Consider the following 12,518-nt stretch of genomic DNA (forward strand, 5'->3'; position numbering starts at 1 on the left):
CCAGCTCCCCTCCTCAACGTCAACCCTATCTCCTCCCTGCCACCACCACAACCCCCTTGTGTTTCGGCAACACAGTCAACTCCAGTCAACCTTCAGTTTGTAAGACTTTTTTCAAGACTAAGAATAAACATACCCTTGTCCATATGACCATATCCAAACAAGTTGTACTCCTAGCCGTTATGTGATTCAAATTAAATCAATGTGGCATAATGATTCTGGACAACAAAGATTCACATTTAGGAATACCATACAATTAAATTATCTCTTCTATTATGCTTTTGAAAATATTTAAAAATAAGATAAAAGTGAAGTGTTGGGTCATATTCATACTCATAATAGCAATGGGTTACTATTACGTTTTTTTGTCATAATTTTCATTTTTGTTCGTCTTAATAAATTTATCTATTTCTATTTTGATTTTAACTTTATCACTTTTACTATTTATAATCTCTGTTGCGTCTAATTAATCTATTATTTTAATTTATTAATTGTCATTTTGGTTCGTCTTACTTATTTTTCTTTATTTTTATTTTGAGATAATAATTAATCACTTTCTTTAAATCTCATTTATATATTTTAATTTATTTTAATTTATTCAACACAATTTATTCTTAATTAGCTGGCCGTTGCCAAAAAAACAAATAAGACTATTTGGAAGGGCCCCAAACAGAACAGTATCAAACAAGAACAGTATTGCAGAATTAAATAAATACCCCACAGACACACCTTTTTAACGGCTATATTTCCAGATTTGCCCGCCCTTGTCCCAAAATTTGAAATCCTCTTGTTTATCTCTTGAAAACTGAGCCTTTAATTTTTCTCTCCCTTCCATATATATCTGAATTTATTCTTTGTGTCTCTCATATTATTCTTCTTCATTATTAGTAAAGTATGTTGTTTTAATCCTTAATTTCCTTTTTAATCACAATCTTTTTTATCTAAATAACTTAATTTCTCCTAATTTTTCAGATGGGTTGTTGTTTGAGCAAGAATGACCCATGTTCTGTTTCATTAACCCAACAAAATAATCCCAAAGTAGAACATACCAACACCAAGTACCAAATTGCTGCGATTGAAACAAACCCTAATCCAAAAGAGGATTATAAGATTGATAAGAGAGAAGAAGAAAGAAATGAGGGTTTATTACCCAATAAGAAGGAAGTATTTGTAATTCATCACAGGAAAAGTAATGATAAGCGTTCAGATTCAGATGGGTCAGTCTCAAATTCATCGAATTCGGGGGAGGCTGAAGAAATCGGGAGGAACATATTAGCAGCAGCAGCAAATGGGCAAGTGGTAAGGACTTCTAGTTGCACGAAGGAAGAAGTTGACGCTATTTTGATTCAATGTGGAAGGCTTAGTAGAAGTTCTTCAGGTAAAGGGAATGGGAATGGGCATGGAAGGAGGTATTCTGGGTCTAAAAGGAGTTTTGATTTTGATAAAGAGAATGAAATTGTTGATGATTCAAAGAGGAAAGGGAATGGAAATGAGGGATTGATTGATGGGAATTGTGAGGATGATGAGAGATCAAGGCGGCGACACTCGAGGGGGTCCCACAGAAGGAGGACAACACCAAGTAGGAGTAGAGAAAGGGAGAATCAACAGTTGACAAGGTCAGGGAGTAGAGAGCGGAGTCAAAGTAATGGAAGAAGGGTTAGTAGATCTCCTGGTAGAAGGTCAGATAGTCCCATGAATCATGCTTGTAATGGGAATGGGAATGGGAGGCCTGCAAAATTAGTGTCAGTTCCTGCAACTGTGAGTTCATTGACAATGGAAAAGGCTATCAATGGGAATGGGAATGAGAATGAGAATGGGGATGGGAATGGGAAGCGGGTTTTGGTGAAGCGAAATGTGGCTTCACCGCGGTCTCAGTCCCCTGCTCGGGCTTTATCCCCTGCACGAGCTCGTTCACCAGCAAAAGGAGGGAATGGGAATGGGGGAGGTCAGCAATCGGCCGCGATTAGTAGGAATGGATCGAGGAAGGTGGAGATTTCGCCTTGTCGGAGAACGCCTTTGAATGAGATTGATATCAATACACTTCAGTTTCATCCACTTTCTAATAAGAAGGGTGTGCTTAAAGGGAAAGAGATTGAGGATGATATTGTGGTTGTTAAGCAGCCTATCAGTTCAGTTTCTCAGGTTTGTACTTCTCTTCTTTGTTCTTCAATTCTATGTTGTTAATTTGTTTCATTTATTGGGGAGTTGGATGTATGCAGTCTTAAACCAAAGAGGTTGTTATCAATTGATCATTGTTAGCAAATTCATGTGTAAGGATGGCAGATGGTTAAAATTTTACGGGTTTCACACCGCATTCGCCCCAGTTGGAGTGGGTATGGGTATGATTTTGGTGGGTAGTGGGTGGGTATGAGTATGCAAAGTTCTACCGCCATAGGTAGTAGGTAGGTGGCGAGTATGAGGTCTTATCTGCTCCATTGTCCATACCAACCCGCCTCGCCACGCCCCATAGCCCACATTGTGTAATTTATATAAATTTAGATGTACTATTAAAGTTGTAACTGATGAAGTCGATTTGGAGTGAATCTGAGGTGGGTATACCCATGATGGGTATATCCTGGTGGGCAGATGTGGATATGAAAATTTTACCCGTTATGGGTAGTAGGTAGGTGGTGGATATGAAAATTTTAGGTGGGTATGGGTATGGGGAGGACATACCGTATTCACCTGCCCATTTTGCCTTCCCTAATTATTCATGTGCAATTTCACATAAATAATAAGTGCGCATGAAAATCTAAAAGTAGATTAGAAAAACTTTGATGTGCTGTTTTTGCTGACTATAGTTGTGACTGTTATGCAGCAGAACAAGTATGGTGACACAAACAATGGCAAATTGCCTACTCAGGGAAATCATAGAAGAACAGGCAGTAGAGGGGCAGAAGGGTATGAAGTTACAAAGACCAATTACTGCAGAGTGAATGCAGCTCAAACAAGCGATCACACGAGAGAGCAAATCGAAGCCAACGAATGTAATGCAGTGGTGACTTCAGTCGTAATCTCAGGTACCAGCACGGAGAAATTGCCTCAAACATTGGTTAGAAGTCGGTCTGCAAGGCGATCACGAGATCTAGACATCAACGCTGAGGCGCTTGTCACCCCATATCCCGCTACCAATTACAACTCATTGCTTCTTCAAGACATTCAGAATTTCCACCAGAAGAAAAGTTCTAACACAAACGAGTCTGGCACACCTCTTACACTGCCTGCTTGTGTGAGCAAAGCGTGTTCGATTGTTGAAGCTGTGGCGGACCTAAACTCTGCCACAACTAACAATAATCTTAGAACCCCACAAGAATCTAATCTCTCGTTTCATAACAAGAGGTTGGAATCCGAAGACCCTTTTGTTGAATCTGAGGTAAAAGTCGGTGATGATTTGCTGGAACCGAGTTTTCACAAGTATGTGACGGTAAGGAAGAGGGGCGATGATGAGGAATCATCGGGTAGTAATAGTGTGGGCGGAAATAGTCATAAGAATTGGGCTTCCTCTTCGACATGGGAGCCAAATTCAGCTGAATCGACCGACTGTTGGACGTCTAAGTCTAGCACTCGACAAGAGTCGAGTGCTGTGGGATTTCAAAAACATGCAATATCTGATGGGGTTAATGATGAATCCGAGAAGAGATTCAGCAAAGGGGCAGCTCGAACTAGGACAATTTCGAGTAGAGGGACTATTACAACATCAAAAATAGTTGCTGGTTCGATGTAAATTGTTTAGAAAACCTTGTTCTGTGTTGATTTTACTACTCTAGGACTAGATATGGTTCGTAAAGCAGTTGCATACTTTGCAACTCTTTCTTTTAGCTACATTTCAGATTGTATTTGATTTGTTTCTCTAGGGTATGGCAGACTATCCCTTAGGTTAGGGTAATATGAACTTGACAATTTCCTAAATAAAACATCTTATTACAAAAATGTAGTGTAAAAGTTGTAAGTTCTACTACACTGTTCATTTGTTTAATTTGCATTGAAACCGACATAGACCCAATGATCCAATGGTATAACCGAAATCGACTTTGACCCAACTTCAAAATGATATTAAAACTATGTAAAAACTAATGTGGACACAATACTCGATTTTGAATCGACCTAAAACACCTGAATCGAAATCAATCCAATAATCCGAATGAACGTCTAATTATCAGCCATATTTGGTGAGGAGAATAAAAAATTATATTCTCAAGCATGATCGGTCATATTCGGGAAATGCAAGTCATTATGTTTGAATTCTTAATTTTGAATGTTGAAGAATGGAAGACTATAGTTAAAAGAAAGTCATGAGGCATGAGCTTATCGTAGAGAGATTAGTTAAGGTAAAACACAAGATAACTACAGTCAAAGAAAGTCATTAGGCATGAGTTTACTAAATTAGAATGTAAAATATAATATATAAATGTAATAAATTCATAAAGATAAGGTCTGATCAGACTTGTCTAGTCTATAACAAAGTCATTTGATTATAATCTAATTAGTATCAAATTAATCCAACGTAAAGCACACCGACAAACAACAAGTCCAGTTAATTCAGTGCTAGTAATCAGCGAAATTTTATACTAATATCTTACATTTGCAATCGATTCACTCTTGTATCAATCAATCCATAATCAATAATCAATAAATAAAATATACCAATGAAGAAATAACTTCAGACATGTGTCACACTGTCATCAAAAATTTTTCCGCTTTTCTTCTATTATTAATAGGGAAACTTTTTATATTTGATTTGATATTTAAGGAAACAATTTATTCATTAAAACATGTAATATTAGTTGATTGACTATAAGTCTATAACTATATGCCATGATTTATTGAAATATTATATTTAATTATATAAACAAATAAGAATATACATGTAAATTCTTTATTTTAACTTGGATAATAAATTATTATCAATAATGAATACGCAAATTGATTTGGTTATTTTTTCAATTAAGTTGTCCCTCCTATTTATCAAGGTTGAAGACTTTTAAAGTTTATTTGTCTTAATTATCAATAATTACTATGAGTATATATTGTAATATTGTTGTATAGAGTAATAAATTATTTATTCATTTTGATAATGATAAATATCATAATAAATACAGAGATTTAATAATTAAGTTTTTGTTGTAAATAAATTAATTTTACAAAACAATAGTATTGTTATTTATATCAGTAATTTTTATATGCTTTCTATTTTATACGGGAATATATCTATCTGGTGATTAAGTAGAGCCCGTACAAACAAGCTTACGAATACGAATATGGTTATACTATCTTCGTCGTCTTGACCTACGTCTAAGACTGGGGATTTCATAAATGGAACTTATCAATTGGATGTAATGATCAATTATTAAACATCAATCGTCTCCTTATAATGCGTCGCTTATGGTAAAGTTTCTCCTCTCGTTTATTCAATTTCGTCAAACTCCCTAAAATCGAAGTTGAACTTGATGTCGAACTCGGACTTGAACTCGAATTTGAGCTTAGATTATCAATTTCAAACATAACATCAGATATTTTCTTGGCAATTTTTTTCACCGATGTCCTTCGATGAACTAAGTTCGCCACTATTGGGAATCGCTGGAGCTTTTCCTCTTCCTTGACCAAGATTGTTAGGTACTGCAGCTTTTTAAGCAGAAAGGATCTTTGAATCATCTGCACTACTTGGATTTGTTGGAATTTGAAAATTAGGGCGGGGATTAGGTTGATATTTGATATTATTTTGATTTGTATTATTTTAATAATGTGGAAAATTAGGGTTTGATTGACCCTTAGAATTCTGCATTTGCATTTGGAAATTAGGAAGAAAATTACAATTTGTATTGGGTGAGAATTAGATATTGAATGACCCGAGGATTTCGCATCTGCATTTGAAAATTAAGAGGAAAGTTATATCGGGTGAGAAATTGTTTGGGTAACGTGGGAGATTAGGGTTAAGATTATTTCCAGTATTCTGCATTGAGTTTGGAAAATTAGGTTGGAACTTGGAAATGTGAATTTGGATTGTGCAGGAAAATTATTTGGATGAATTTGGTTTAGAAATTGTGGGAAGTTGGGATCTGAAGACTGCCTTTATTCAGCATGTACATTTGAAAATTAGGGGGAATATGAAATTAGGATTAGGTGGGAAATTATTTGGATTGATTTGAGTGTGTATTATTTCCTGGATTTGGATTATTATTTGAATCCATAACTTGCTTTCTAAGTAATCTAACTAGAACAAAGTTTATAGAGTACAACAGAAATGATAGATGAGTGGAATATTAAGAGGAAATTGTGAGAAATTGACAGTTGAAGCAGAGGATATGAGTGAAAGAATTAGAAAAGTGTTATCAATTAAATTTTGTAGCCGTTGGAAAATAATACTATACTACTGTTTCTCCTAAAATACTTTGAGTAGTGTTACAGTAGGGTAACAAAAAAGCAGCTGTAAGCCTGTAAGCTGCAAGTACGTAACCTGCAAGTTAAGTGTCAACTTTAGCCAAGTATAAACGAAAACTGCAAAAAAAGGAAGAAGAGAAACAAAATTTAACAGGTAAATAAAAAGGCTTTTTTCTTTTTTAATTCGAGCAAGGTTGGAGATTCCTTAAGGTTAAGACGGAATCATTCTTTTATGTAGGTCGTGCGAATGGAAAAAACTTTCAACCATTAGGCTAATTATTGATTCTCTTAAAAGGGCTTTGCGTTGGTCTTCTTATGTTGTTGATGCCAACATATATATTGTTCCTCAATTCTCTAGATTTGATTAGCTAGCTTTTGATTGGTTCTTATTGTAAGACCTACAACTTTTTTTTGAATGTAGTGAGACATGAAACTTGTTTTGCAATGAAGCCGTCTCTAATGCTTTCATTTCTAAATGAAATCCCGGGGAATATTTATTATGAATTAGCTAATTTTAATATATCTTTTACAAATTTAAGAAAAACCCTAGTGTTAAGTTTTGAAGTGTAGTGTAGTAAGATGAAGCTTGAGCCAAGTTCGAAAACGGGTTTTGGAGTATAACGTCGTCTTGCATGGAGACTAGTCCGAGGAAGTATACATGAGAAAACCTCTAGAATTTCAGAGGAAGTATACATGAAGAACAACTTAGCGTTCTTGTTTATATGGATGACTTGATTGATTTTCTAATCAATTTGCTACTTTGTCTAGTTTTAAGCAATATGCCTTCCTGCTTTTATATGAATATCTTGGTGTTCTTAAGTACTTTATTGGAGTTAAGGTTCAACGTCATTTTATGGGATCATTTTTGTGTTACTGAAAATATATCCTACATATTATTCTTGAAACAGGTATTTGGGTCTTAAGCCTACTGATTTTTTATTGGAACAAAATCATTAGCTCGCTCGGTCTACTAGTCCACTTCTTGACAGTGTTGAACAATATAGGAGGTTAGTTGACAAACTCATTTATTTGTCTCACAAGGCATGTACTCTGAATATTTTATCTCAATTTCTCCATGCTTCACATCTAATCATTTGGATGCGCAACGTGAGTAGTGATTTTGATCTATTATCGATTAAGCTAGTTAGCGTGATTTTGATTGGGTAGTTGTCCACTTACACAATGTTCTTTGTCTGCATGGATTGTTTTTCTTGGAGCTTGTCCTATTTCCTAGAATAAGAAACAAATGGCGGTTGCTTGTTCAGCATTTGAGGCAGAGTATCATCCCATGGCTAATATTACGTTTGATCTAAAGTGGTTGAAGGGCTTACTTCTGAGTTTGGGTGTGCAACATCAGAAAGTTATAAGCTTACATTGTGATAGTCAATTTGAATTGCATCTTGCTCAAAATCTTATGTTCCATAAACCACGAACGTACAAAACATATTTAAAATATATGGAGGTTGACATTCATTTCTTACGTGATGGTATCATCAATCCTTCTTATATTGTTACTCATGTTAGTTAGCACTCATCTTTACTAATATAGTCCATTTATGTTTCGTCTTTACATGTTGAACATTTGTTACCTTTATGCACCGATTTGAAAGGATGTTAGAAATAATCAAACTAAACAATAACATTTTATTTCACCAATGTCATTAAATTGCTCTCACCTAGGTGGAGTTTGAAAGGTTTGATGTACGCAATGTTATCACTAACAAAGAGGTTGTTTCCAATTAACATTTGGTAAACATCATATAATAAAACTTCACATAAATAAGAAGTGCACATGATTTAATAAATCATTTTAATATAGTCCATCATAATCTAAAACCATAAAACTATACATCTTTGTGAAATAAGGGAAAAATACTTTATTACAATTTAATCAACCTCAAATAATCTAAACCGATTTTAAACCAAACCAAATATCAACCTAAAACATAATTAACATACTAACTCATAAGCACTATACTCCCCATGTCCTTCTAATTTTACAGAACTTTCAATTTTAATTTGTCTCACAAATATAATACCTTAGATTTAACTTGAAAAAAGATTGATAGACTACTCATACCAACAAGATGCATCTTCTTTTCTAGTGAGCCCATTTGCTAAGAACTCCACAGTTAAGCGTGCTTGGTGGGGAGCAATCTTAGGATGTGTGACCTTCTGGGAAGTTTTCCCAGGTGCGCACGAATGAGGCCAAAGTGCGCTAGAAAGACTTGTGTTGGTTTGTGGGGCTAGTCTACAGTCTTCAAGAGTAGTCACCAGCGGTCCGAGGGGCCGGGGTGTTACAACAAATTTGCACCATTTCCTTTTGTAGCAATGGTCACATTCTCATTTTTTTAATCTCTCCCACAAACTAAATACTTTCTTTCCATTTTAGCCACTAATTCTATCATCCACTTATTTTTTAACTTATTCTCCAAATTAATTTCTTTTTCTATTAAATTTACCCATTTTGCCTTAGAAGGAGTATATAAAAATAACTCATTATGGCTTTGGGAAATTGAAGTATCAAAATAGAAGAGTAGTATTTAAAAAAGTTAGAGGTGGAGAAAAGATTGGGTCAGTACAAGGAAACAAAGGGCCCACAAAAAATAAGTATGTGGAATCCAATAAGATTTGACAGAAGGGAAGGAGTAAGGAATGGGTGGAGAAAATAAGCATAGGAACAAAACCACAACCATACATTTGATTGAGAGGCTATCAGTAATCTTATCTCCTTCTATTTTATGGCTGGTAATATGTCTTCTCTTCTCAACATTACCACATTTTCTGTTTCCTTCTACTTCACTACTACTGTCTTACATTGCTGCTACTGCTAATTAGAGCATGGCCTCCAACATGCTCTCTATTGCCAACCCTTCTCTCAGGGTATTTTTCTACCATCCTTCTTTGTTTTTCAACTTCTATATGTATTCAACTAATTGTCTGGCAATGATACTTTACTATGGATATGATCATATGATCATAAGCAAGATTCTGGGCATGTGTAAGATGTCTGATAGCCCATCACGTCCTAATTTAACCGGTTCAATATTAGTCTACATTACTTTTGCTATCAAAAGAATATAAATAAACTGAGTCTTAAACATTGTGATTACTAGCTGTTATATGAGAGTGTTAGTGTGTCACACATTAGTGATCCTGTTTAGTGTCATTGCCTGGATTTATGCTTTACATCATGTAATGCTTCTTTTTTGGATGATCCTTCAAAGGAACTATGCAAAATGTGACTTGAATTGAATATGCAGGCCTACAACAAGGGATTTTCTGAACTTTCCGGTCTAACTAACTCATCCCTCCCTTTCGCTCGCAAGGGTTCTGATGACTTGGTGTCTTTAGTGGCTTTCCAGACTAATGCTGTAAGTTCCCTTTTCCATTTTTTCATTTACTTTGCTAACACACAATTTATACTTCCTGTTTAGTATTTTCTTCCAATAACTTGTATTTATCATGTACACTTAGTATTTATGTGATGTTGTAAATGATGTAATTGCTAAGAGTATGCTTAAAAAGTACGATTCCTAACATGACCCTCAAATCCCCCCAGGTGAGACCCCGTTTATGGCATTAGGGTAATTGAACAATTGTTTATGTGCTAATTTTGATCATACTTTTAAAAACATTATGATGTAAAGTATTTTTGCTAACTTGTGATAATAGTTCCCTGTTAGAGTATATAACATATGTTGGGGCTTCAAGTATTAGCTTAAACTTTTGATTAAATTATTTCTTGACATAGTATCAAAATCCAGTGTGACAAGAGGTCACATGTTTGAATCTCAATCACCCTTCATTTAAAATGGAATATTTAGCGTCAGGTATGAGGAGAGCATGTGCCACATCACCACTTCTAGCCCAAAGGGCTCTCGCGTGAGGGGGCATAGAGTATATAACATATTTTGGGCTTCAACCATTAGCTTAAGTTTTTGGTTGAGTTGGTTCCTACGTTCCCTCTGTTTAGTTTATATTACCTAGGTTTCCAAGCATTCAAATATTGGGTTGTGTTGCTCATAGTCACAATGTTACTGGTTTTGATTATTACATCAATAGGTTGGTAGTAGCCGTAGCAGCCAGAAAGGAGTAGTTGAAGCAAAACTTAAGGTAGCAATTAATGGATTTGGAAGGATTGGAAGGAACTTTCTAAGGTGTTGGCATGGAAGGAAGGACTCTCCTCTTGATGTAGTAGTCATCAACGACACTGGAGGTGTGAAACAAGCTTCCCACCTCCTTAAATACGACTCCATCCTTGGTACATTTGAGGCTGATGTTAAGGCTGTCGGAGATGATGCCATTTCTGTCGATGGAAAACTAATCAAAATCGTCTCTGACAGAAACCCTTCCAACCTTCCCTGGAAGTTAGTATTATCTCTTTACATGTCCCTTAAGTTTTCATGCGCTGGATTATTAGTTTCTTATATTGAATGTGTATGTTGCGCGAAATATCTGTTGTAGGGACTTGGATATCGATTTGGTGATTGAAGGAACAGGAGTGTTTGTGGATAGAGATGGAGCAGGGAAGCACATTCAAGCAGGTGCAAAGAAGGTTCTTATCACTGCCCCAGGCAAAGGAGATATCCCTACTTATGTGGTTGGTGTCAATGAGGAAGGTTATACCCATTCAGACACCATTATCAGTAATGCTTCCTGCACAACCAACTGCTTGGCTCCCTTTGTTAAGGTCCTTGAAAACAAATTCGGTATGTTTATTTGCTCATTTACTGTTATTTCTGGGCATGTAAGAGCACTAGTAACAAATTTCTTTTAGTGAAATGAAGAAATGTTTTAAGGTAAAAGTGACATCAATTGTGGTGCGGTTACACATAGGGATGTTTGACAAATGGTTGTTGATATTTTTAATTGACCTTTTTGACCGGCTGAAAGTGTTAAGCTATTTTTGTTGGCTTTCAAGCTAGCTATTTGGGGAAGTTTTGGTAAATTTAGGTATTGGTTGTTGTTTGCTTATTGGAACAAAAGTGGGCCAACTAGCCCAAAATCAGTGAAAAAGCCTACTAAAGCAACAATTTCAATTCGGAATCCTTGTGAGAGATTGTCTCTCAGTGGATCAACTTCAAAACAAGGAGCCCCTATTTAGTTTTTTTTTTTTTTTTATAAATTTGTATTAGTTGGGGTATTTAGCTCATATATGGGACGGTTTGATACAAAAAATACCAACTACTTAACACCGCATAAATGCAGCATCCTGATTAATGGGTAAACTACACAAAAACCCCATCAATCACAAGCATACACATGGATGATCGTCTTCTTTTTCCCTTTTCTCTCTTCGTTTTGCAAACATGAATGCTGAACAGAAAATGTCTGAATCATTTGGCAGGAATCATCAAGGGAACCATGACCACAACCCACTCCTACACTGGAGATCAAAGACTCCTAGACGCAAGCCACAGGGATCTTAGACGTGCAAGAGCAGCAGCCTTAAACATTGTCCCAACATCCACTGGTGCAGCCAAAGCCGTTGCCTTGGTTCTCCCAAGCCTTAAAGGAAAGCTCAACGGTATTGCACTTCGTGTTCCAACCCCCAACGTATCAGTCGTAGATCTTGTTGTCCAAGTATCGAAGAAAACCTTCGCAGAAGAAGTGAATGCAGCATTCAGAGAGTCTGCAGACAATGAACTCAAAGGCATTCTATCAGTGTGTGATGAGCCACTTGTTTCAGTAGACTTCAGATGCAGTGATGTTTCATCTACTGTTGATTCTTCACTTACTATGGTTATGGGTGATGATATGGTCAAGGTGATTGCTTGGTATGATAATGAATGGGGTTACTCTCAAAGAGTTGTTGATCTTGCTGATATTGTTGCTAACAAATGGCAGTAATTTGTTATTGTTATTGATCATACTTTTGTATTAATGATCACACCAATTTTCCCATCTTGTTAGTAATTGTTTTCTTCTTTTTGTAATAAGTGATCTTTTATCAAATTTGTATAGGGAAGAAATCAAATACTTATATTTTTCATGCATACATTATACTACTAGTATGTCAATATGGGGGAATCAAATTCTCCACCTTTTGGAACACCATTGTTGCATCTTATGCTTTTTTTTTTTTTTGCCTACATTTACTTTGATTTGATAGTTGTTCTTCAAACGTAACTCCTAAAAAA

At 35.7% G+C, this 12,518-nt stretch overlaps 2 protein-coding genes and 1 long non-coding RNA gene across 4 annotated transcripts; all 3 read left to right on the forward strand.

Annotated features, from left to right (window-relative positions):
* Positions 1-623: 623 nt before the first annotated feature.
* LOC130817319 (uncharacterized protein At1g65710) lies at positions 624-3,927 on the forward strand. 2 transcript variants are annotated; one of them, XM_057682953.1, is made up of 2 exons: positions 624-2,139; positions 2,819-3,927. In XM_057682953.1, the coding sequence occupies exons 1-2, from the start codon at positions 970-972 to the stop codon at positions 3,719-3,721; spliced, it is 2,073 nt and encodes a 690-aa protein (XP_057538936.1). In that variant the 5' UTR covers positions 624-969; the 3' UTR covers positions 3,722-3,927. The 2 variants fall into 2 exon arrangements, with proteins under 2 accessions (XP_057538936.1, XP_057538935.1); XM_057682952.1 differs by having other exon boundaries at positions 625-2,139; positions 2,816-3,927.
* A 1,277-nt stretch (positions 3,928-5,204) lies between these two features.
* LOC130817323 (uncharacterized) lies at positions 5,205-8,695 on the forward strand. The gene is made up of 3 exons (XR_009043768.1): positions 5,205-5,382; positions 7,284-7,382; positions 7,593-8,695. It is a non-coding gene; the product is annotated as an uncharacterized LOC130817323 (long non-coding RNA).
* Positions 8,696-8,894: 199 nt separating this feature from the next.
* On the forward strand, positions 8,895-12,432 carry LOC130817321 (glyceraldehyde-3-phosphate dehydrogenase A, chloroplastic). The gene is made up of 5 exons (XM_057682954.1): positions 8,895-9,258; positions 9,639-9,749; positions 10,441-10,745; positions 10,843-11,087; positions 11,726-12,432. Exons 1-5 carry the CDS (start codon positions 9,217-9,219, stop codon positions 12,226-12,228), a joined length of 1,206 nt encoding a protein of 401 aa, XP_057538937.1. The 5' UTR covers positions 8,895-9,216; the 3' UTR covers positions 12,229-12,432.
* The last annotated feature ends 86 nt before the right edge of the window (positions 12,433-12,518 follow it).

The sequence above is a fragment of the Amaranthus tricolor genome, chromosome 7 (genome assembly GCF_026212465.1).
Source record: "Amaranthus tricolor cultivar Red isolate AtriRed21 chromosome 7, ASM2621246v1, whole genome shotgun sequence".
NCBI classification, from domain to species: domain Eukaryota; kingdom Viridiplantae; phylum Streptophyta; class Magnoliopsida; order Caryophyllales; family Amaranthaceae; genus Amaranthus; species Amaranthus tricolor.